This window comes from Dermacentor silvarum, chromosome 6, assembly GCF_013339745.2.
Source record: "Dermacentor silvarum isolate Dsil-2018 chromosome 6, BIME_Dsil_1.4, whole genome shotgun sequence".
In the NCBI taxonomy this organism is placed as follows: domain Eukaryota; kingdom Metazoa; phylum Arthropoda; class Arachnida; order Ixodida; family Ixodidae; genus Dermacentor; species Dermacentor silvarum.
Window position 1 is genome coordinate 83,868,368 of NC_051159.1, and position 25,621 is coordinate 83,893,988.

General features: G+C 44.8%; 3 protein-coding genes across 5 annotated transcripts in view; all 3 read right to left on the bottom strand.

Annotated features, from left to right (window-relative positions):
- LOC119455689 (GTP-binding protein 4-like) overlaps nt 1-1,588 on the bottom strand; it is a 45,811-nt gene extending 44,223 nt beyond the window's left edge. The window contains exons 1-3 of the mRNA XM_037717114.2: nt 1,446-1,588; nt 1,129-1,299; nt 940-1,043 (exon numbers count right to left, since the gene is read on the bottom strand). Coding sequence (XP_037573042.1) covers nt 940-1,043; nt 1,129-1,299; nt 1,446-1,493 — 323 coding nt within the window. The 5' untranslated portion in view covers nt 1,494-1,588. The remainder of the gene's footprint in view (nt 1-939; nt 1,044-1,128; nt 1,300-1,445) is intronic.
- Nucleotides 1,589-3,065: 1,477 nt separating this feature from the next.
- LOC119455688 (heat shock 70 kDa protein cognate 4) lies at nt 3,066-6,655 on the bottom strand. Its single transcript, XM_037717112.2, has 5 exons — nt 6,497-6,655; nt 6,165-6,371; nt 5,072-5,708; nt 3,455-4,367; nt 3,066-3,346 (listed from the first exon to the last, which is right to left on the bottom strand). Exons 2-5 carry the CDS (start codon nt 6,367-6,369, stop codon nt 3,158-3,160), a joined length of 1,944 nt encoding a protein of 647 aa, XP_037573040.1. The 5' UTR covers nt 6,370-6,371; nt 6,497-6,655; the 3' UTR covers nt 3,066-3,157.
- Nucleotides 6,656-7,487: 832 nt separating this feature from the next.
- LOC119455687 (PHD finger protein 14-like) overlaps nt 7,488-25,621 on the bottom strand; it is a 64,716-nt gene continuing 46,582 nt past the window's right edge. The window contains exons 19-22 of one of the 3 annotated variants that reach the window (XR_005193007.2): nt 20,836-20,960; nt 18,269-18,377; nt 15,068-15,134; nt 7,488-7,698 (exon numbers count right to left, since the gene is read on the bottom strand). Coding sequence is in view for 2 of the 3 variants with exons in the window: in XM_037717110.2 (XP_037573038.1) it covers nt 7,645-7,698; nt 18,269-18,377; nt 20,836-20,960 (288 nt within the window). In the remaining variant the exon portion in view is untranslated. The remainder of the gene's footprint in view (nt 7,699-15,067; nt 15,135-18,268; nt 18,378-20,835; nt 20,961-25,621) is intronic. The other 2 variants (XM_037717111.2, XM_037717110.2) reach the window with 2 other exon arrangements.

The following is a 25,621-nucleotide window of genomic DNA, read 5'->3' on the forward strand; positions in this document are numbered from 1 at the left end:
TAAGCCCACAGCGTCTTTCCCGATGCCGACTTTATGTTTCAACATGACCTGGCGCCGGTTCACACGGCAAAAGTTGTCAAGGAACGTATAAAAAATCACAGAATCAGCATGCTTTCCTGGCCGGCCAAAGGCGCTGACATTAACATCTGCGAAAATATATGGGGGTACATCAAAGCAGCCATGGTGCGAAAACCTGTCCGCCCGACGACTATGGGACGAGCTGTGGGCAGCCGTTCGACAAGAATGGGAGGATCTTCTAGCGCATCATGACTTTGTGCCAGTGCTGTACGCGTCACTGCCCTCTAGGATGGCAGCCGTCGTTTCCGCAAAGGGTTGTATGACAAAATACTAACATCATCAAAGAGAAAATTATTCCTGCTTACTAATACTACTTCTAAACGGATGAATCTTTAGTTGAACTTGCACCAAATAAAGTTTGGATGTTTGTGTTCCCTTGCCTGTTCGTTGCACGATAAGAACACAGCAGAAGGAAAACTAAACAAAGTGAAAAGTTGAAGTAATTACAATAACGCCAAGCATAAGCACAACGGTCTGAATTAAAAGCATCAAAATCGTGGTTTCTGTCATAATTTGGTTTCTATTGAGGGGAAAAAACTGCTAGCAGACGACACACGCGCGCTACGATGATGTAATGCGCACGAAAAGGAGCCTACCCTCCCCGCACATGCGCGCAGATATTGTGGCTGCCGTCTGACGGCGTTGGTGATATAGAAAGCCGCGCGCTCCCGTGTTCACCCTCAAAAAGATTGCGACTGTGCGTGTATGTACGAACATGTACGACAGTTCATGTGCGAACAAGGAGGCCCGACTTTGATCTGTTTCAATTATTTTCGCCCTACGCTCGCAAGCATACGTCTGCTTGCTAGCGTATACAAGCGACAAGTCAAACGCACACAACAGAAAAACCAAAGGACTTACTTGTCGATCAAGTGCAGGGCCGTGTTTATTTGGCCCAATGACAGCTTGTAATGATCCTTGTCATATAAGACATTCATCAAGTCGGCATAAAATGGATGAATATCCTACACAAAAGGAACAAAAACGAGTTGCTCAACACGGACACAGTGCATGACACTAGTGAGGGATCACCTAGAAACAGATTCTTACATCCAGCTTCGGGAAGTCGGACAGCAGCTTGCTCAGGCGGTCATGAAAATTCTGTTGCGTGAACTTCACCTTGCGCATGTAGAACTGCCGGATCCGAGATATTTTGTAGTGCCGATGAACGACAGTAGGGGTCTTCCTTTGAGTCTTCGACAGAGTTATGTCTATGAAGTCCTGGGGGGAAAAGATTGAACCATGACGAAAGTCGACACGAAGGCCTACCGCGTCACAACTTCAGGCTGAAAACTTGGGCTAAGCAGGCCCAAGACAACGCAACCAGCGAAATAAGGAGACACAGAGGTGACAAGTCGTTTACTTACTTTGGCAGTTGGGACAACTTCTATCTTCTTAAAGTTATACTGTGCCATTTTGGCAAAATATGGGGTCCACGTGCAGCACACACCACACTTCGGGAAGACCCCAGATGAAAAGAAAAATACAAGAGCCACTACGTCATGCACAACGTCATACCAATGATGCCGATGACGTTTCCGCTGCTATGCCATAGAATAAAGGTTATGCTCTGCTGAGAAAGCGCGTGCGAAAGCATATCCGTACCCTGACATTTCAGTACATCTGTCGAGCAAATGACAAAACATTTGCTCATTAATAGCATTTTTGCTTCAAAGTTTTATATGGTATTTTAATTAGTGTAGTATGTCTTTTTTTTATCTCTTATTTATGCTATCTATTTAGTAGCGTGCAGCAATCTCATTCCTGCGCTGGTTGTGCAGTACCACAGCCTCCTATATAATAATATATATAATATATAGGACGCTATGGCAGTACTATAGTGAACTAGAATTATAGCTAACTAGAATTATAACTGTACCACAGATTTACAGTGTACTAGAAGAGTTGCCGCACATTTACCGGTGTACCGCGAACAGCGATTACCATGCAGCACGACTTTATGAGAGAAAAGGCAAAAGTGGATGCTGAAAGTCCTTTGACGCGCTTATGTGTCAAGCATTGCTTGAATGAAGCTGAACTCTCGTGGGCGCTGTTCACTGCGGTACCAAGGTAACTCTCGAGTTGTGACGCGTGGGATTTATTAACTTTACAATGAGATCCACATCACTGCAGTGGATAGCCACTGTAACATCACGTTACGTGTGGTCAGAACAGGGAGGTTAGTTCATTATTCTATGGGGAGGTGCCAAAATCGCGATATTGTGCAGCCTGTAGGTTTGACGCGTGCTCCCTGACGGGCTGCCCATAGAATAAAGCTGCCGGCGACACATGCTTGCGACGTCGCGGCAGCAGCTCGCATCCCCAAAAGCGAAGGCAATAAAAAAAAAAAAAAAAAAAACCCAGGCATGTAACTGTGGCATGTGTTACACTAAACAACGTATGCTCCAAAATGCGATATTTCTGCAACATTTGAGCAAGAGCAGTGCTGCGGTGGGCGCAACACCGTTTTTCGAACATGCGCACCTAAATATGCAGCACCCCGATTACGCCTACGGTGCCCTTTCGAATTACTTCGCTTAGAGGTCCCCATAATTTCGTTAAATCAACACCCAAACTCGATTGCCTCCACCGACACGCTGCTTCGCGACAGCTCATCTCAAGCTGGTTAAATTAAAGCCCCTCAATGAAGAATTTTATCGAGGGGCTTTAGGTTAAATGGCATTCCCCCCCCCCCAGAAGTGTTCTGCTGAAGTAGGGTGGCCACCCTAGCGCAGACTGCTTCACTGCAAAAGGGCAGATTCAAAATGCGAATTCGCGAGTGTACGGCGTATAAACAATGCAGCAGCAGTCAGCCGCTTTAAAAAGGGCCGCTCACTGCCACCACTGACTTACTTTCGTTCAAACAAATGAAGTGAACTTTAAACATTGTTCTACACCTTTATTAAAAACAAACATTATGTACACATGCACTTAAGCATTTTTATATAAACCAGCATGGAATGCCTAACAAACAGGCCAGTTAACACAAAAAGTTTTTATTGGTCAAATAAACACTGAAAAGTAAATGGACTCTTGGTGTCATGTACAATTCCAATGAACACTTTTTTTTTTTTTTAGCTTAGTCGACTTCCTCAATCGTTGGCCCACTTCCGGCACCTCCACCTGGCGCTGCACCGGCACCTGCAGCTCCTGCACCTGGGAAGCCACCAGCAGGCATGCCACCAGCCTGGTACAACTTTGTGATGACAGGGTTGCAGATTTGCTCCAACTCCTTCTGCCGGTGCTCATATTCTTCCTTGTCAGCCAACTGTGAAGATAAATAAGTATGGTGTTCATAAATGTATGCAAACACCCCATTATCACAAGAAATTGGACTATATAAGCATTTCCATAAATCACGGAAATTCAAACGTACCTGGTTAGAGTCGAGCCATTTGATGGTCTCCTGCACCTTGTCGAGGATCTTCTGACGATCTTCATCGGAGATCTTGTCCTTGAGCTTCTCATCCTCAACTGTGGACTTCACATTAAAGGAGTAGCTTTCCAGGGCATTCTTGGCAGAAATCCTCGTCTTCTGCTTGTCATCCTCGTCCTTGTACTTCTCGGCATCCTTGACCATCCTCTCAATCTCCTCCTTCGACAGGCGACCTTTATCGTTCGTGATGGTGATCTTGTTCTCCTTACCAGTGCTCTTGTCCACAGCAGAAACATTGAGGATGCCGTTGGCATCAATGTCAAAAGTGACCTCAATCTGCGGCACACCACGGGGTGCAGGAGGAATACCAGTGAGCTCAAACTTGCCAAGCAAGTTGTTGTCTTTGGTCATGGCCCGTTCACCCTCGAACACTTGGATGAGCACACCAGGCTGGTTGTCCGAGTAGGTTGTGAACGTCTGGGTCTGGCGAGTGGGAATGGTTGTGTTGCGCTTGATGAGAACAGTCATGACACCACCGGCTGTCTCGATACCCAATGACAGAGGTGTGACATCCAGCAGCAGCAGATCTTGGACCTGTTCAGACTTATCACCAATAAGAATAGCAGCCTGGACTGCAGCACCGTAGGCCACAGCCTCATCAGGGTTGATGGACTTGTTCAACTCTTTGCCATTGAAGAAGTCCTGCAAGAGCTTCTGGATCTTGGGGATACGGGTTGAGCCACCAACAAGGACAATGTCGTGAACTTGAGACTTGTCAAGCTTGGCATCACGCAGAGCCTTCTCTACGGGTTCCAAGGTGCTACGGAAGAGGTCAGCGTTCAGCTCCTCAAAGCGGGCACGAGTGATGGTGGAGTAGAAGTCCACACCCTCGAACAGGGAGTCAATCTCAATGCTGTAAAGAAATATTAGCACAATTAGCGAAACATGAAGGCACAACGGGTTGGTTCTTAATGCACCAAGCGCACAGGCTCTAAATGTCTAATGTTAAAGTAGACTCATGAAAGGAACAAGTTCATCTATGGCGTACTACAATATACAACATTCAGAGTTGAATTGGCTTGTTCACAAGCATGCCCCAGAACATTTTGCATTGGTACTCTGGCACAATTTTAATATGCAACTACAGGAAGCAGAAGACACCAATTCATTGGGCCTACAGTTCACAGTGAAGCTTTACTGCACCAGCAACTATGATATGCTTTTAACAGGAATGCAAAAATGCATTTTGTTTTCGCGATATGCGACAGGCAATGCATAATGCAACAGTTACCACTGTGGCCCTTCATTGCCCCCCTCCCTGCTACTTTGTTTACTTTTTATGGGTAGGGCATGCTATTGACATGACTGCCCGCTGCAAAAAGGGTTTAGCCGCATTACATCAGCTGCAATTTTCCGTTCTGCCCTCCCTCATTGGTTGGCATGGCGCCAAGCCTTCGTTATCGCCAGTAACTTCTACTCTCAGCAACGGGTGATAAGAGAAGGGAACGAAGTTGCTTAAGCCGAGTGCACAACTAGACTTTACGGTCGCGGCACAGTGTTAGGGAACAATGCTTTACTTCTACGCTGCGTTCGCTGCAAAACAAACGAAACACGAACCTAGCCTGTGTGCTTGAAGACAGCGTTCTCTTGGCCCTCTCGCAGGAGGTCCTGAGACGACGTAGGGCACGCTTGTTCACTGTGAGGTCTTTCTTGTGCTTGCGCTTGAACTCTTGGACGAAGTGGTTTACCATGCGGTTGTCGAAGTCCTCGCCGCCCAGGTGGGTGTCGCCGGCCGTCGACTTGACCTCGAAGATACCGTCCTCGATGGTAAGAATGGACACATCGAATGTGCCGCCGCCCAAGTCGAAAATGAGCACGTTGCGCTCCCCAGTGCCCTTCTTATCAAGGCCGTAGGCGATAGCTGCCGCGGTGGGCTCGTTGATGATTCGGAGGACGTTCAGGCCGGCAATGGTGCCAGCGTCCTTCGTGGCCTGCCGCTGCGAGTCGTTGAAGTAGGCGGGTACAGTGACCACCGCGTTCGTGACGGTCTTGCCCAGGTACGCCTCGGCAATTTCTTTCATCTTGATCAGGACCATGGACGAGATTTCTTCGGGGAAGAAAGTCTTCGTCTCTCCCTTGTACTCGACTTGGATCTTCGGTTTGCCGCCATCGCTGATGACCTCGAAGGGCCAATGCTTCATGTCACCCTGGACAGCAGGGTCGTCAAAGCGTCGCCCGATAAGACGTTTGGCGTCTGTAAAGAACGGCCTTCCGTTAGGGTCGTCACACCAGCGACACAAAAGTGAATCAAATTGAAAACGTTTACAAAGACGCGACAAGGGGCAGAATTATACACGAACGCACTGTAACAGATCAAAAGGGGAAAAAAAAATGAAATAAACCAAAAAAATTGCAGCTTGTTTGGAGGCCGACTGGCAAGATGGTTATGAAAGAACCATGCTGCTAATTTTCCTCCGTATTATGTAGCACACCTTGAACAGCTCAGAATGCAGAATGAGGCATAAAGGCTTGCCACGAGGTGTGCACGAAAAAGCCGCCGGCATCGCGGCACTTCCCGCCACGCTAAGCCTATCGGCTCACTTCGCCGGTACTGCAGGCTTGTTTTAAGCATACCGCAAAAATCAGCACTAGCTCAATGTGTTAACCAACGAATTATTTTGACAGTTCTACCACAGGAGAAGCCACTTACCAAACACTGTGTTGGTGGGGTTCATGGCCACTTGGTTCTTTGCCGCGTCTCCAATGAGTCGCTCAGTGTCCGTGAACGCGACATAGCTCGGCGTGGTACGATTTCCTTGGTCGTTGGCGATGATTTCGACCTTCCCGTGCTGGAAGACTCCAACGCAGGAGTAGGTCGTTCCAAGATCAATACCAATAGCGGGCACCTTCGCCATGCCTGCAACGATGGGCGACACACGGGACCGAAATGGTTAGGGCGTTTCCGAGCTCACCTTTGCCGTGCAAGGCGAAAACAGGCGCGAAGCTTATCCGCCGCCGCGATAATAACGTAATAAAACTCACCTGTGTCCGATATCCGCACTCAAGAATAAATATATATACAACTGAGCTCGATGGACAAACTACCGCGATGCGTTCGACACGAGCAATTCTCACTACGCAAAAAAGGCGACCAGTCAGTTTTATGTGGCTGGGATATGACGTCACGTAGAATCTTCTAGACGGAGCCCGCTCAACCAATCGCAGCTTGCCGTGTCTCCGGCCGCATGGCGGGGAAAATGTTCTTCCTTGCCCATTTTGCCATAGTGGTCCCACCAGGGACACACAAAAATGACAACCACGTGACCGAATGCTTTTTCTCCAGCCGTTCTAAATAACACAGTTAGTGGCGGCGCTGCACTCGTCGTTGTCAAGAGCCGAATTGCCTCACTAGCTGTATGTGCTACATGGTAGCGTTCGTTGCGCTTCTCGAAACGGCAGGAACGTTCCAGAAGCAGCCGTACGCGTTGTTTGGGCGCTTTGTTCTTTTTTTCCCGCGGGATGTGCCCCAAGGCCGCTTACCGTATCGTCAGAGGGGGATGAGTGTATGCGAAGGAAAGGTGCAACTCGATTAAAGGCAGTTTTCAGCACCGTTTCGTACGCGGAAAGCATTTTGCTTGTCTACCGGAGTCTACCGGCCGGCGTGGACCGGGCCGTTTTTCTTTTTTTTTTCGTTATGTGTAGCGTTTGGTGCAGCTTTGCGGCATGTCCTGGCGTCGTCTCGTGCATGGCCTGTGAGGTTTAACCAAACTTTGCAGCAAACGAGGAACTGCTTTTTATTTTTGTATGGGCGCGTATGCATGCGTACTTGCCTTACATAATACGTCGCGCTACCGTCGTCGAGTTGGAGGGGGCGGGGACGCGTTTGCAACCACGTGGCTAGCAGCTACGAACGGCTGTTCCCCTGCAACCAAAAGCTGGGCCTGTTATTTCTGTAATGGCGAAACCGAGCCGTCTATGACGTAAGCGATTATGACTGCAACCGACGAGCTCGGTTACGCGCTCGACACAAGACTTTCTCACACTTCGTATACTGTTTTATTCACGCTTGTCAGAAACACCTTTTGACAACGATACAAAATGAGAGATGGCAACGCGGTCCGAGTCATGGCAGCAACTTGGCGATGTCAGCAGTAACAGAAGAAAATGCTGAGACGGAAGAAGGAATGACGCTAATATCCAAAGTGACTGGCCAGTATTCTTCTTTTTCTTGAGTCCTCTTCATCCTGCGAGAATACAATAAGACCATGCTTCACTACAACGAAACATAAAACAGCACTGGACCCATTCACCTTGTCAGCTACATTTTATCCTAGGAAAGCAAGTTTATAGCTTTAACATGCACAAAGCTATAAACTGCCCCCAAAAGAACTAAAACTACGGTAAACTGCGTTTATTCAAGCAAACCACACATCAGAGAACAAAGGACTGTCTACAAAGATGTCATTTTTTATCCGTTCAGAACACCCACATATAGCTTGTCTTTTTGGTGGGCAAATCTATCTTTGTCAAACACATGGCCCTAAGGTATCACAAAAGCACCTTCGCGTGCTTGCATTGAGGCAAAGTAATTTTCAGTAAGTCAGGTTTTTCACAATAATCTTGTCAGCCTATGAGCCAATCACTAGGTGAACTGCACCAGGCTCATGTACAGCATAAAAAGGCGTGAAAAAACTGGAGAAGCTGTCGTGCATGGTTCATTTTTGTTTCATATACTTATCATTCTTTGTTGGACAAATACTGCAGCCTTTTACACACGCACATAAGTTTTGTAAACCTGGCTACGAGAAAACAAAAAACACTTTGCTACTGCAGCATCTAGTCTACAATACCGTATCAATTCTGTGCTGTGTGCCCACTCTGCAAAAGAATTATGTTATCTTTCGAGTTCCCACCTCAAGAACTAACATGGACAGGCATATCTCTATACTCGCGGACAACTTTCTGTGGCAATGAAGGGGAAGCTACGGAGGCAAAGCGCGCACAAATGAGAGTGCTTCTGAAGAGTTCTGCGTTTTAATCCACGTTGGTTTAGGCTGGGGAAGAGAAAACATAAGCAGTTTATTAGCAACAGTTAAATAAGACGGAACACACCAGTGAAAGTAAAAGTTTGCTCATTTGGCGGCTTTTCCCTTCCGCGTCTGGGCAAACGCTAAACCGTCGCACGTGGAAGCTGCGTCGATTCAGCGTCTGTTCCGAGCAACCAAAAGCACTCAAACGCTGACGGACTACTTGGCGTGGTAACACATGTGCAGCATCACGCGCCTGTACCTTTCCCTTCATTGCCACAGAAAGTTGTCCGCGAGTATACACAGCCCTGCGCACGTCATTAGCAGCATTGTCTTGAAAGTTTGCTTGCTTCTTCAACCATAGTTGGCTAAAACTGACTGCTGACACAGTGAAACTTGTATATATAAATTGGCCAGTCACAATTTTCTGACATATGAAAAGACGTGTATGTTGTGAGCTGTTCTGGCTATAGATAGACATGGTGCACATAGGTACAAAACAAACAAAAAATATCATAAGGCATGTCTCTTCTTGAGACTGTGGAAGTGTTTATTGTTGTTGAAACATTTAATAAAATAATAACAAAAAGTTTCCACTCCTAGGGAGCTGATTCATCAGGACAGGAGGCAGTGTTCAATTATATATGCAAACAAAGTGTCATGAAATTTTACTGTAAGTGTACTGACATGTGAATTGCAGTCACCCGTATATATCACTGTGACAAGCTGGTGCAGGCTCCATGCGCTTATGTTAACAAAGGTGTGCTCAAACTTCAATGACGGATGTGCAGTACTGTAACTGATTTTTCAAAAATTTGCGGCAACTTGATATGACCATGTACAAAAATCAAGGAAAATGATTGCCATTACAGCCAAACGATAGTGATTCCCACGTAACCAAATCTAAAACTGTTTATACCTTGCACAATCCTACTTCCTAGTTACTTGCGTAACAACCTGGCACTAGTAGGCAGCTTTAACCCACCCCATCCATGTTCAAGCATGTATGAAACACAGAAATGCTCTTGCTTGTATGCCACTGAACCAACCTGAGTGAAGCTTGCTGCATATAGTAGAAAAAACAGAAAATAGGGTTAAATTCTAGTGACTGTCAGGAACAGATCTTTCATTAAAAAGAAGCCCTGAACCACATTTCATCGAAGTGGAGAAAGGTACTTGAAGTGAAAATAGGCTATTTGAGAAATACTTTGCTGCAAGTACTTCAATGTGTTCAGCAGAAACAGGGTTATTGGCAATCAAACGTGGCCTCCGGTGTGTTCTCTCTCCTTCTTCAATGCCTTGCACTGCGAAGGCTACGGAGGAGTGAGGTGTGAGCACAACGCTCCGCCTTCCCAATGTCACCGTGGCGCACAGTTCAAATTTAATTTTGGATGTTAAATTAAATTATGGGGTTTTACATGCCAAAACCACAATCTGATTATGAGCATGCAGTAGTGGGGGACTCCGGAAATTTGGACCACCTGGGGTTCTTTAACGGGCGCCTAAATCTAAGTACACTGGTGTTTTCTCATTTCGCCCCCATCGAAATGCGGCTGCCGTGGCCGGGATTTTGGGTGTTAACGTAGACGCCATGACTTCCGATTTTGGTGCCTACAACGCACTAAACGTAAGCTAAATGCTGTTATCCTCAGCGAGCCGCAGTGCGCTTAGCCAGTGGACTCGTGGCCGCAGTATCTACGCTACGTAGCCGACTGCAGTTACCAATAGCAGCCACGTATGAGAATCTGCTTTATTACGAAATAAAGCGTCCAGAAAAGAGTGAGGAACATGGCTTCTGTTGAAAAGAGAGCGCTTGAGAGAAAAGTGACTTTGTGCTCTACTTGCGAGCGCCACGTACCGCATACAACAGCAAAACTTGGCTGAGATGTTAACAGCAGCGTATGCTACCCACAGACTATGTTGTTTCACCAAGCCCGAGAGGTGGTTCAGGGCCCCTCTAAGTATTCCATACATATTTTTTAATTGCACAATCAGAAAAATTTTGGAAACTGAAACACAACTCTGTTGTTTACAACTTTGAAAAATGTGTGGGGGGGGGGAGGGGGGGGAAGGGGGCAAGGAAATTCTGTAAACTGCATCTTTTCAGGCATTTAAAGAAAAAAAAAACTACATTGCCCCGATGTATACCAACAATTTGTGAATAGCACATTTGCAAAACTCAGATAAATTATTTAACAAGTTCATGTACACAGCAAACTAATACATCAGATTGTATCCTTTATACACTCTAAGATGCAGTTCAAGGAACTGAAATACCCGTTTTTGTTGCAGGTGCACAGAATTGAAGCATACATTTTTCAAAAATTTCAACCTATAAATATTGGCTTCTAAATATTCCAATAATCACTAAAATTTATTGCAGCACAAAATAGAGATATTAATTTAAGCTAGATTTATAGAACACACTTCCGGAATGCCAAACAGGTCAGCCTTATCCTCGATGCAAGTGTGACGTGCCAGAAAAAAACTTGAAACGATACATGGCCAGCGACACTATCTTGAGATTCCTGCACCAGCTTTTCATATGAGGTGCAACCCAAAAGTTCTGGGAATTCAGTCGTAAAAAAAGTGTTGACCATAACGCCTAATCAGCACTGTCTCCTTTGAAGTAGACCCCTTGAGCATATATACACCAATCCCAGCGTTTCTGCCACGATTGCATGTATTCGTGGAACTCTCTAGGCGACAGTATGTTGAGGACTGCCTGGGATTCCGACTGGATCTCTTCAACAGTGTGAAACCGACGTCCTTTCAGCCTCAACTTCAACTTTGTGAACAAGAAAAAGTCACAAGCGACAAGGTTGGGTGAATAGGGTTGGTACGGAAGTACTGTGATTTGTTTGGAAGTCAGGAACTGTCGAACAACGAGTGATGTGTGAGTGGGCGCATTGTCGTGATGAAGCCAGTTGTTGTTCTTCCACTTCTCCGGACATCTGCGACAAATGCTCTCTCTTAAGCGCCTCAAAACGTCACAGTAAAGCTCGCTATTCACAGTTTGTCCAGGAGGTACAAATTCCTTGTGGACAATTCCATGTAGGTCAAAAAAACAACAAAAAACGATGAGCATGGACTTCACAATGCCACGAACTTGACGTGCCTTTTTTGGCCAAGGGGAATTTGGCAACTTCCATTTGCGACGACTGCTGTTTGGTTCCAGGATTGTAGCCATAAACCCACGTCTCATCTCCGGTTATTACACTTGAGAGGAATGTGGGATTGTCTCTGACTTGCTGCTTCAGTTCCATACAGGCAGAAACACGGCGCAGCTTTTGCTCGTCACTGAGCAGTCTTGGCACGAATTTTGCAGAAATGCAGTTCATGTTCAAAACATCCGAACAAAATTCACTGAAATGTGTAGTACAATTGTCCTACAATGTCGCAGACAACCTTTATAGTTAGCCTGCGATTTCCATGGATAGCCTTACGAACTTCCGCTATCGTTTTTGGGGTAGTGCTTGCTGACAGGCATCCAGAACGTTGATCGTCGTCAACACACATTCGACCCTCTTTGAAGCGTTTATGCAATAAAAATATCCTACTTTGGCTCATGGATGGATGGATGGATGGATGGATGGATGAGGCTGAACCCTTTAAATCGGGTGGTGGCATAAGCCACCTAGCCGTTGCTATTAACATATTTTGTACTTTGTGGTGGGTGAAATTTCACCCCTGCCTTGATTTTAGCCACCAATCAGATAACCTCCGTTTGGTTATTTCTACCCGCTTAAAATTTATTTTGCCTTCACTGTCCCTAAACCCCAATGCTTTGAAAAAATCAGCCCCGTTGCTTTGCACTGTAGGGTTAAGCTCTTTACAGAAAAGTATGAGGTGTTCAGCCGTTTCCTCTTCCTCTCCACACGCACCGCACAACATGTCTATACCTTGGTACTTGACTCGGTACACCTTAGTCCGCAATACTACCGTCCTGGCTTCAAACAACAAAGAGCTTCGACTAAAATTATCATATATATTTTCTTTGGCAATTTCTTGCTTGAAAGTTCTGTATGTTCCCAGTGCTGATTTCGTCTGCACCCCTGTTTTCCATAGACTCCTCTCTGTTTCTTTAACCTTTTTCTTAACCGCTGTTTCCTGGTTTTCACCCCTCCTGCAGTCCAAATATTTGATTGACAATTTTCTGGTCAGCTTCCTCCATTTTGTGTCAACATTCCTCGTGTACAAATAACTGAGAACTCTCCTTGCCCACCGCTTTTCTGCCATTTCTCTCAATCGCTCCTCAAATTCGTGGGTCCCTTTGGACCTGTAAAAACTTTTGGGTCCCTTTGGACCTGTAATGCCCAACATATCATACGTGCTATGCCGAGACTGATACCTCAAATTCTGATTTAAGCATGGCGTCAACTCCAAAAGCGTCCTCTAGCATACAATGAGATTGATCCACAGTTTTTCCAAGTTTAAAACAAAACTTAATGCAAATCCTTTGCTCCTAGAAGTTTGCAATACTGGTTGCGAAGAAATGTGCCAAATTGGTGAAACATTGCGTTGCAAAACAACACTTTGCAAAACAATACTCCTTCTTAGATGCAAGTCGTTTGGCACACTGATCCGCAAGGAATACTGCTAGCCACATCTAGCGGCAGAAATGTGCACCCCACTCAGTTTGCCTGTGCTTTTCTAATTACCGGGACTTTTGGTTAGCACCATGTATCATGGACTGTGAAGCCTAATTAATTGTTTGTTAACAGACAAGTTTACACTGCATATGAAATTAAGTAAAGACTCGACCTGGCAACACTCTGCAACTAAAAAAAGTGCACCGGTCACACGGGGCACTTTCTTCGCAATCGAGACTGACCAAGGTAGCATTTCTCAACTACGACAGGCTGCAGCTTGTGCAAAAAAAAAAAAAAAAAAAAAAAAACAGTTTCGATCGGGCATGAATGCAATCGAAAGTGCCCTGTATGACAGCAGTTATTAGACACCTGCAACATTACAGACGTCACAGGCATGGTAGTTTGGATAGGGAAATCAAAGATGAACGCTTGGCCTCGATTTTATTCCATTCATAACCATAATGAAGCTCTCCAATAAAGGGGCCCTGAACCACCCCTTGGGCTTGGTGAAATAACATAGCCCGCGGGTAGCATACGCTGCTGTGAACACCTCAGCCAAGTTTCGCTGTCATACACAGAGCGCAAGTCACCTTTCTCTGAAACGCTCTCTTTTCAAACAGAAGCCTGCTCCTCACTCTCTTCTGGATGCTTTATTTCGTAATAAAGCGGATTCCCATACACGGCTGCTATTGGTGGCTGCGGTCGGAGATACCGCGGGGTGCTGCCACGAGCCCACTGGCTAAGTGCACTGCGGCTTGCTGAGGAAAACCGCGTTTGGCTTACGTTTAGCGCGTCGTAGGCACCAACATCGGAAGTCGTGGCGTCTACGTTGACATCCAAAATGAAATTTGAACCGCGCGCTATGCTGACATTTAGAAGGTGGAGTGTTGTGGGAACGCCTCGCTCCACCATAGCCTTCGCAGTGACAGGCAATGAAAAACAGGAGCACAGCGAAAGCCGTGCTTGATTGCCAATAACTTCACTTTTGCCGAATGCATTGAAGCACATTTTGCACAAAGTATTTCAGAAATAGCTTATTTTCACTTGAAATGCATTTCTCCACTTTGATAAAAAGTGGTTCAGGGCTCCTTTAATGAAATGTAAATTATGCTTTGAAAGAATACTGGACTACTTCATTGACCTAAACAGATAAATATTTTTCTCTTTTGGGTCCCTTTGGACCTGTAATGCCCAACATATCCGACGTGCTATGCCGAGACTAATACCTCAAATTCTGATTTAAGCATGGGAAACTTGATGTACAGCCTACAGTAGTGCTCCTGATGCACTGGATTGAGCTTTCACTTGTGGAAAGTTTAGCAAACCAATTACTATACTAATTAAATTACAATATGGTCAGAAATACAAGAGAGCTAGTTGTAATTTTCCTTCATGTGAAACAGTGTTAGGTCATTGTAGGCTTAAACTTTCCTGTCAAATGCAAAAAGTGTCATTCCATTTGGTTCAGTAATTGTCCAACGAGAGCATTGCTGTGTTTCAAATGTAAAATTTGAATATGAGAGAAGGTCCCAGGGGGTAAAGCTGCATCTTGAAACAAATGGAGCAGTCAAATAAATCCATAATAAGATGAGTGATACAATAGGTAACCATGTGGGCAATATTACAATTCGAAAAGCAAATCGATCGCTGGCCCTTGCGCGACTGGTCAGAACTGCGCTTTTGTCAGCAAAAGCCCGATTCTGACCAATCATGCGAGGGCAAGAAAACGGTTTGCTTTTCGAATCGTTATAAGATCACACCCAGCAGCCTTTTATAGTACTAACGTGATGGATGCTGAGGGAGAGGAATCACATTCAGGTGCATCACACAAGTGCTGAGATATGAAAATTTGCAGGTGCAGGATTGGGAGTGGATGTCACTGGGCGGGGTGATTGGAGGACAACGAGAAATGCCTCTTGTCCTGCTGTGGACTTAAGCTTCAGCTGACGATGATGATGATGAAGAAGAAGTAAGGTTATTTGATGTTCACGTACAATTAAAGTAGTGTTGACGCTTACTGTGTTCTTGCAGCGCTTAAAGGTGCATGCGTCGCTGCTCCTACTGCAAGGGAAAGGTGCGTCGGCAAGAGAGTAAACAAAAGGCATCAGTTCCAAGCTCACACATTCCTGTTAGTCAAAAAAAAAAAAAGTGCAAAGGCATGAGCGCAACACACACACAGGGTGCATATGAGGAAACAGGGAAATTAAAAACAAGATCGAATTGCACGAGTGGTGCTCCATATCTTTCTTGTCAAAGAATGCACAAATACTGAGCAACAATATTTTTGCAGTGAAAATTTGAACTGTGTGCATCAACAGGACAAATTTACATACAGGCAGCACATAAGACAGCATACGGTGGTTAGTGACAAGTGACATAACGGACTATTTCATACCTTATCAGGAATGGTTACCGATTTTACAGGAAGTGACCCGCACGATGTAACGACTTCTAAAAATAAAATACGGTTCTTTCCTTGCTTCCTTGCTTTTACCACAGCACCCCCTCTAAGCGCTGGACACTCCCTATTGCTATCGGTTTGTGAACAGCTCCAGGAAACTCAGGCCCACGAGTTGATCCACAAGTTGCAGCAGAAGCCCACTTTCCTAACAGTGAGATTATGAAACTTTTTTTCATGCAACTGCCTGTAGCTGACTTTCCAGGGAGAAGTCAGATTTCAACCACTGGCATTTTGTGTGTCTTTGTGCTCGGTAAAAAGTGTTCTGAAGATAAAAAGTGCTTTGAAGCATAGATTTTCCCTGGGTGCCAACGATAAGCGAGTATTGTATGCTCAATCACCGCATTCCTTTTTAGGTATCTTCTTACGCAGTGACGAAGGCTCACTGCAGCAGCTTAGTGTAGTCAATGAACATTATGTGTTAGTCCTGTTATCATGCAAAACAACCAGCTCGAAAGAGGTGCAAAATGTTAGAGTTAGAATGCATGCCTTGCCTATGTTGTTCACATGCAACATGCAATAAAGTGGGTTCATTAGAGAGTTTTTACCTGCAGCTCGAGTTTTAGCATTACCAGTTTATCGGAGTACAAGGAAACACGAACAGCAGCGCCGTTGGGAATGTGTGGTGACATCATGATTAAACGAGAATGTGCTGGAACATTCTGCCGTTGTGTGATACAACTTTGCCACAAAAACTATTGGGAAGTTAGTGTCACTGCAGCGATCTTTATGCTAGTAGGTAAAAGCATGCAGCAACATAATGCAATACAGCTTGGTCGAGCACGGCACCACAGGATGTTGCCACCATTGTGCTGCTGTTTGTGGCTCCCTGCTTGTATTCCGTTAATGTGTATACGTACTGGCAGAAACTTCTACAGGGTTCGTACAGAACATTTGACCCAATATTCAAGGGCGATTCAAAGATTTCAAGGATGCCGAAGGCCAAAATTCAAGGAAGGGGAAACAAACCTTATTTGTACACATACACTGAAAAAGAATGAAATCTACTTGTTAGCTGCAATTTCTTGTAGCTAAGCAGCTGCTCAGTTGGACACATGCTTCAAGCTCGTCAGATTGCTTTGCTAAGTTGACTTCCCCATTGTAATGATGTCAATTGTCTTCTGGCATGATGGTTAGTAGTGTCCGACTTAAGTCAAGGATACTCGTCATGTTAACGCCAAAAAGCTGAAACTTGCTTTTCACCAGGCATTTCAAGAGCCTAGGGCATGGAAATGGAACCTTGATGGTTGGGTGTGAACCAACTAGCAAAACAACAAAATGGTGGCAGGGCTTCTTCGCTTGATCTGGCTTTGTTTAGCTCCATGATGGCAACGGTGATTTAAACAAACCTCTCATTGGTGGCTGTGGACAAGGCACATTGCAATTGTTTAGCAACCCTCCCAAAATAAAATAATCTGTGATTGTTTCTCGATAGACAATGTCCATGCCATAGCCCCTATGCAAAGTTCGTTACTTTGAATGTTCTGAATTCGCCCCCAACCCCAGTTTTCAAGGAATTCAAGGAGCACACTTATTTTTAAGGAGCTTTAAAAGCCCTTGAATCTCCTTTTATTTAAGGATTTCAAGGAGGCATACGAACCCCATTACTATTTTTCTGACAGACTTTTAAACACAGAAAGCTTGTATGTCCATTGTATGCATCTATTATTAAAGCGAGCACAGCAAGATGACGCAAGAAGCAAGCATGTGCCCATTACATCGGCATAGAAAGCTGTTGAACTGAAAGTTAGCCTCCGTTGTTATTTGCTGAACAGTGCCTGTTGTCCTTTGCTTCTGACCATAATTTTTCTATTTTTCACCAAATTTGCGAAACACACAAAAAGAAAAAATGTAACAGGACCTAAAGCAATGTTTCATAGCTCATTTAACACAATTCTTTCAATCTGCCACACTGTTATTTGCCATGCCCATTGCCCGATACAGTGAGTGAAGAGTGTAGGTGCAGATTTCACTTAGGCCAAAGGCAAAGGTCAAAAGAATAAACAGAGAATAGAACTGGAACAAAAATAATCCTGGCATCAGGCAGATCCACATTAGAGACAGGATTATGCAAATCATGCAAAGGAAGAAAATGCAAGTAAATTCCATCCAAGAAAACATTCGCAAGGACGTTCTTGGCCGAGTCTTTAATGCCCACAGACCAAGGCCACTGCACAAAAGAAACCAATCACACAAGCCCCACAACGGTGAAAGAACAGGATCATCAAACAAAAAATTGTTAACCGCCTGTAGCAGAATAATACAAAGCAAAACCTACAAGGATTCTCTAAAAAGCTTACCCACATAATTTTTTTAAAATCTTTTGTTTCTGCTCACTTCACTTTGAGTGATGATTTAGTCGGCCTTGTGCCACCTGCTAGCCTCCTGGCTAAATCAACAGAGCCACTGCCTTATCTGGCATAAATTGCTGATACGATTTCTGCACTTCCACAAAATTTTTTGTCAATGAAAAGCTCGCATATTTTTTTGTGAAGCCCTTCTCTCTGCACAATTCTGCTACAGGCAAGTGGACACAATTTTTTTTTTTCTTCAAGAGTTTTAACAAGGGCTCCTTTACATTGTGGCTTTCTGCAAAAGTCATTTGGTTAGGAAACGATTCACGTTTCTTGATCCAGCGTAGGTGTTCCAAACCAGAGCTTACTGCAATGACGTGCAGTTCACAATGGTGCTGAAAAAGAAATCCAGCAGCATTCTCCACTGCCCACACCAAACTTACTGAAGAGTTGCACTCTTCACAGTTCCAGGTGTAGCCCCGCTGCTTCGGGCTCTTTCGCACAGGTGGATACAGGCAGAGGAAGTGGTAGCCCTTCTTGCACTCATCACAGCTGCATCAAACAAAAAAAGAAAAAACAAAAAGCTTTTTGAAGTTTGCTCGCTTGTCCATCTGGCTGTCCTAATAACTTCTGTAGTGGGACAGTCAGTTTTTATAGTGGCAACACTAAATAAATGGGTCGCAATCAGAAGTCTGTGAATAATACAAATATTGAATCGAATATCGAATAGTCAAATGCAGACACATATTCGACGTGGCCTGTTTAAATAGCATTCCAAAAACCTCGCAATGCTTGTTTCGTGCCAAGAAAAGACTTATTTTACAAGAAAATTGCATCTGAAGGGTCTGAATACCTTTATCGCCATTCAAATCTCCCGCCGCCCAGGGAGTGGTGACGTTGCATATGCCATCACCACCCTTTGCTGCCGTCAGTGAGTAAACGGCGCCTGACAGACGGCAGTACGTTTTTTTGCCCAAACCCAAACGCGCGGCCATGGAGAAACCGAGCTAAGGTGCTAGAGTGGTGGATTCGCCGCTGCAGCTGCTTTTGGTCAAGTGGTGTGGACTGTTTGGGCATCCCGCAGCATCACATGGAAGTGTAATTCTCTGCTATTTGCAGTTTGTGCGAGTTTCGCGAGCCAGCAAGACAACGCAGCACTGCGCGAAAGCGTGGGCGGCGTAGAGTCGAGCGAGAGCGAAACATTTCGACCGCCCATGAGTTCTTTTTTGTAAAAATGAAATAGAACGGGACAAGTAGCATTTTCTTTTGTCTCATAAAGCAATACAATGATGTTTGTATAACAAGTGGTTGAGTACTAGTGAAAGAATGAGTGCCTTCGTCATCAGGCAAGTTGAATGTCCTAGAGAAGTCTCTAATCGTGTCTTGCATTTACCTCAATTTCTCGATTACTAAGGGTCTACTTGCGATAATATTGACGCCTTAGAGATTCTTGAGCACTAATCTATCACTTTAGCTTGACTTAATATTTGCCTTTAGTGTCCCTTTAATCTCGGCGATTTCACAGACGGGGCACGTACACTTGTGGGCAAGAAAAGCTGCTGGGATTTGTGTGCCATAGACACACGTAAAAGGGCCCGTTGTAAGCAAATCATCACAGGTTGTAGCGTGAAAGATAAAATGGCTACATGACTAGACAACCAAAAACAATAAACGAAAGACTACAAGCAAAAACCACAGGTTGACATATAATTTTCTGCTACGTAACTGAAACCAATGCTTGCATTACCCATTTTGTTTTTGTCTTGCTTCGAAAATTTTTGTCACCTTACTTCTGATAATTTGCTGGTACTCAGATACCAGCAAATCTTCTCCCGGGTCGTAGCGCGCCGCATTCACAGCTATTGCCGCAAACTCTGTTGTGATAAGCATCTTCACCTATCTGTTTCACAGCGCGCGTTGCCATTGGAAGCGTACTGCATGCTTTTAATAAGCGATAACCTAAACGCGTCGCCATTCCCTGGTGCAGACTGTAATCATAAAGATAGGTTTTTGAGATCTCATGTAAACAAGAAATGGGGCAAGGCACACACGATCGAGAACAGTAGCCCGCATTACTCGCCCGCCCATCTCACGTAAGAACGCCAGCGCGCACTTAGTTTCTTATTCCGGTACCAGCAAATATCCTCCCAGTTCGTTACACGCCGCATTCTCGGCTGTCGCTGCCAACCTTATTGCGATAAGCCTCTTGATCTACCTATCTTACAGCGCATGGGGCGTAGTGCCATTGGAAGCGTACTGCACACTTTTAGTAGGCGATAACCCAAATGTGCTGCCGTTCGCTGTGCGCAATGTGTGCGTCATGTTTCGCTCCGGTGGTATCCGGCGCCGCCCACTAGCTCGATTTCATTTCGGTTTCCCGTCGGCATTCTAAAGCACTCTGCAATTGGAAAACAACAAAACGCGTCTCGGGCCACTGGAGCCCCACTAACTCGACATGCGTTGGCGACTCATGCAGCAACGATTCATGCAACGCATCGCAATACAAAGATGTCAAAGTTCAGTGTAACTTTTTTCAGTTCCTTCGGATCATGTTTTCCCAATTAGTACATTCTGTCCCTCATTTTTTTTTTCAAAAACGTATCAGCGAGGTTCTACTATAGCTGTCTTCTAAAACAGGAAGGCAAAAGATTACATGGCGCTGACAGAACAAGGACACTTTTGTGCAAAGAATATCTTGAAGTTCAAATGAACCACATCTTCATATGGCTCATAAGGATAAAATATTGTGGTTGTTTCAGGTCATTTCTGACTAGCCTGGTTGCTTACTTGGGTTTGTTTTTAGCCGCCTATCCGCTTGGTCACCAAACTTAATCGGGAACCGCCTTACTTTAAGCTCCAACTGTGCGCAAAAAGAAAACTCCAACACTCTACAGCCTGGATGCCCTAAAAATGCCGCCATGTGATGTGGCAACAGCTTGCACGAGGCAAGCTAGTGGCTCGTATAACCTTTGGAAGAGATCATACATTGGATACAAACAAAATCACTTACACAACAAGATTTGTGCAGTCACCCGGATTACCGCACCGCTTGCACTCCACCTTCAGGTCTTTGTCCAGCGGAGTCCTCTTCACTGGCATGCGAATCCCGGACACACCAGGGACTGCCTCAATGTACTGCACAGCCACACAGAAGGTGCAGTAGTGTTAAGTATCGCCAGCTATGAGCACAAGGAAAAAAAAAGAAAGAAAAGAATACCTTCGAGCCCTGTGCACACTTCACATAACATGAATAGTGATAGTTGCAAGCAAACTTTTTCCAGGACATGAGGAACATGCATTGAGAATCGTGGTGCCCTTTGGGGACACATGGAGTAGACATGCTGTGCAATATGCAGCAACAGTTTACAAGGGCGGGCCTCAAGCATTTATTGATGCTTTCCAGTTGGGAGGGAGCGAATTCCAAAACTTTTGAATACAAATTGAAGACGAATACTTAACTTTGAATATCAAATAATGACATTAACAAGCATTCATTAGGAAGTTTGATTGATTCAACCTGTTGGAACATTGTAATTATTTTGAGAGTGGTAAAAATACACTAGTAAGCCATTACAGTAAAATCCCATTTATATGACTTAGATTAATTTGTAAAATTGAGTAATTGAGTAATTAAGCTGGCATGTTTGCATAGCGAGGCCGTGTGGACAGGCATCGCTGTTGTGGATTGGCCCATTGGATTTACACTCCCCGAAAGAGCATTCTTATTGCAGTCAGGCTCCTTTGTGCAATCACCCCCATCCTCTTTCACTACGCTCTAAGTACACCCTCACTGTTCGGAAACTTGTCCCCTTGCTACTCAGAGGTTAGCTTTCCCGCACAACGTGGTCGTCCGGTGGCTGGGCATACTTTACGCACTAAATTTCACCTGTTGCACAAAATCATCACAAAATCAGGCATACAATCCTAGAGTGATAAAAACAAACAAAGAATTGTGTCTGCTCTCACACGGTCAGCAAAATATTCAATCTGTTTCAAATATTCGTATCCTATCGAATATATGAAAATTTTGGAGTACATGGCTTTCAAAACAAAAACTAACTTTAAACATATAATATTCGGTGGTATTTGAAATTTCTCAGTATTCATGCACCCCTATTTGCAGTTATTCTGCAAACGCGTCGTAAATCACAAGCATTCTAATGACTGGCATGATTAAATGTTAATTGTATGTAAAGGTACACTGCTAATTAACAGTGGCACATCTTACTACTATGTGTGCCAGTGCAAACATTTATCTACCGTCAAATACTGCAGAAGCACCCAGATTCGCACAAGCGCCCCGTATTACTATTTCCAAAGCTTCAGAATTCTGAAAATTATATGTCTAGCGCTTCTCCCCCCCCCCCTTCAAAAGTGGCAGCATCAGCCGAAATATTCACCCCACTGCCGTCGCTACGAGACCGCTAGGGGCGATGACGGGGATATTTGCTTCCTTGCAGTGAAAAGAGAAAGACCAATGGGGGTGAAGATAATGCAGAATGAGACACATCTTGATAAAGTGTGCACACAGCCACTGTTCCCAAACTTCTCGTGCAATCCGCTAGTCGCACGATGCACACCTATACCATCGCCAGGATGATCGAAGTCGTCGAGTGGCACCGCGCATCGGGAAAGAATGTGAGCTGCACCGCTCGGCATTTCAAGAGAGACAGAAAAAGAATCCACGAGTGGGACCCCAAGTATGACACCCTAAAGCACTTCAACTACGGCAAGCAGAAGAGGAAGCGCAAACTCACGGATGGCGGGCCTGTCTTCAATGAAGAGTTGGCCGACACCCTCTTTGATTACCTTCAAACGGAATGAGATGCTGGCCCCGCAGTCAATAACCGGCTCCTAACAGAGGAAGCGCTGAGAATTGCTGGAAACCTGAACCTCGGCAACTTCCAAGGCCTCAAGCATGTATATCAACCTGTGGAAGAAGCGATTCAGAGTGGCAATATGTGTGTCTACCATTGACAGTCAGAAGACCCCTGCTGACTGCAGGGAAGCTGTAGATGCCTTTCGCTCAAGAATTGCAACTTTGAGGGCAAGCTTCGACTACATGGCCTACAACATGTGCAACATGGATCAGACTATGGTTAGAATGGACAGTCCAGCGACTCGTACCAACAACATCGCAGGGGAAAGCAGCATACGGATCACCAACACCGCAGTTTCACCGTGGCCCTGGCGGCCCGAGCATCTGGGGAAAAACTTCGGTGCTTATCGTCCTCAAGGAGCCTACAGGAAGAATTTCGGCTCGGGCGTTCATGAACCCTTGAATTCCAGGTAAATAACGCCATTTAACATATTCTTCTGTTTTAATATATTCCTCTGTTGTATCACGTGACAATACGGAGAAATGCTGGTCGCAAGAGAAATCGAAAGTGACAGTGCTGACTCAATGACATAACACCCGCGACCTAGGCGCAATAATTGCGAAAAGCCGCTCACGGTTGTTCCTAATTCTTGTGCCCTTTGTCTTCGTTTCTACAGCAAATGTACAGTCAACTTCATAAAAAAAATGTCTGGATGACAACCGAAAAATGCCTCGAGTGGTTCAGCCACCCTTGGGGTCCTAAACATGGACGATGTTCGCCGCTTACTCGTCATCGACCAAGCCCCATCCACAAAACGAAGGCCGTTGTCTATGCAGTAGAAGCGGCTAGTACCGACATCGTGTACATTCCAGGAGGGTATACAGAAATCCTGCAACCAGCAGACGTCTACTGGAATAAGTCATTCAAGGACTCCCTCCGCATGTCATGGGCCGAGTTTATGAGGAAGGGAGAGAAGACTCCTAAAGGGAACCTTCAGAAGCCTTCATGCCAAGACGTGCTGAACTTTGTGTCGAGGGCTTGGGCTGCTGTGTATGAAAAAAAGGTCGCGCAATCCTTCAAGGGTTGTGGGATCAGTGTCGTGTTGGATGGCAGCGAGGACGGGCACTTGCATAACCGACTTGCAGGCACCAAAGAGCCCGTGGTCTGTTCAAGTCGCGCGAGTGTCAGTAACGAATGCATTGACCTCCTATTCTGCACCAACTGGGAAGAGTCGTGCACTCGGTTCAGTGACAAGTAGGTGCTAATGTAGCCCATCATTTACCATTTGTAAATAAACATGCTTTCTTCGATTCCATAGCCACTATAGCCCTGCCTCGAAGTTTTTCGTTGGCCGCAATCTTGGTTTTTACTGCTTCGACCGGACAAGCGCCCATATCTAGATTAACTTAATTTTCAGTGAAAGTGGGGTGAACACTTCCGCGGTATTTTACGGTATTGTGTTATTCCCTTATAAAGACACTGTGGTTTTACTTGAGGAAAACATGCTCAATGAGTTGCAATACCTGCTGACAACTATAGACACATCTGAGCTAGTCAAAAGTCCATAAGGGCCTTTGGCTACCTGTTTAAGTTTCAGAAAGCAATACGCTCTTCAGGATGTTTCACAAATATCCTACTTCCACCATCACCACCACACAAATGTAAAAATACATAATGGTCACATGCATGCAAGTGAGCCTGCCTGCCATTGACTTTTAAAATGAATACTTCCTGAAAAAAATTAAAAAATTATTCAAGTAATCGGTACACACAGTTGTTTCCTGACACACAACAACCAAAAGTATGGCGATTGTCTGAAGCATGCTGCCACTTGCAAACTGAAACAGCAGTATGTAGCTGCAATCGCAGCAGTGTCCCAACAAATGTGGTTAGGGATGGTGGCATTTAATTAAATGTGCCACTTATTTGTCTTCTTTGTACTGTAAAACTAAACAGAATGTGAACCATAAGCTAAACAGTCAGACCCCACAACCTAGACTTGCACATCTGGTATGACAACACAAAGAGCTCTTTTTTTTTTTTGGCTAGCCTCTCAGCTCTAAAAGCTGCACATAGATTGCATTTTCTAATCTCTTCTGCAATCGAGCCATTTGGATTTAGTAGCTGCATGGTTTGTCTGATATAGGAAAGAAGAAAACAACAAATAAGTAGAATGGCAGCTTTCCGCATGATCTGTAAAAAAATTATTTGGGGACATAAGCAGGTTGCACACATTAAGGAACTTTTACACAAGGACCCTTTAGCACAGGTAGCTTTAACAACAGCACCAACATTTAAGTCCATTCTTTATATGACTCTGTATTGTGCATCTCGAATTTTACTTTCGATCAGCTCAGAGCACATATTGGATAATGCAATGATTTGTGGCTGCCTGTATCCCAGGTTCTTGCCAATATGTGTTGCTCCTCCTTCTGCCAGGAACAATGCTAGCACTAGTTGGCGTACTCACTCCTATGCATCTTGCTTCTTATAAGTCAAGCTTTGTTTATAACGAAGTCGTATCCTACACGACAAAACCTTCATTATACGCAATATTCGTTACAAGTATGTAGTATTTGTTACATGCTTATATTGGTGAGAAACATTCTAGATTTACTTCGTTATACTGTGTATCCATTAATATGTTACATCTAAGTTCAAATGCATATAGTGCCACTCTGTTTTACAAGGTAAAGCACTCATTTATAGGTTCTTTATACGATGCAGTATGCAGTATGCCTCCTCTCACTGACCAACCATACTCACCTGGTCTCTCCTCCTCTTATCAGCCGGCACCTCCCTTCTTAGATGCATGACATATCTGGACAGTGTAACAATACGTGTGCTAGCAGAGGAGTTGCAAAATTTGTTTTGAAACCAGCTTTAACTGGAACATGGCTTGTTGACGGGCTAGTTGGTCTTAATGGCAAAGGATGAAGGACAACATCTGAGAAGAAAGCGATGGACACGGGTGCT

What these genes read in the sequence shown, in the direction of transcription:
- LOC119455688 (XM_037717112.2), bottom strand. Translation starts at nt 6,369, where the DNA reads ATGGCGAAGGTGCCCGCTATTGGTATTGATCTTGGAACGACCTACTCC. An exon ending in TCTTCAAGCACACAGGCTAG is followed by an intron (nt 4,368 to 5,071) that starts GTTCGTGTTTCG and finishes ATTTCTTTACAG; the next exon opens with CATTGAGATTGACTCCCTGT. An exon ending in AATGGCTCGACTCTAACCAG is followed by an intron (nt 3,347 to 3,454) that starts GTACGTTTGAAT and finishes TTATCTTCACAG; the next exon opens with TTGGCTGACAAGGAAGAATA.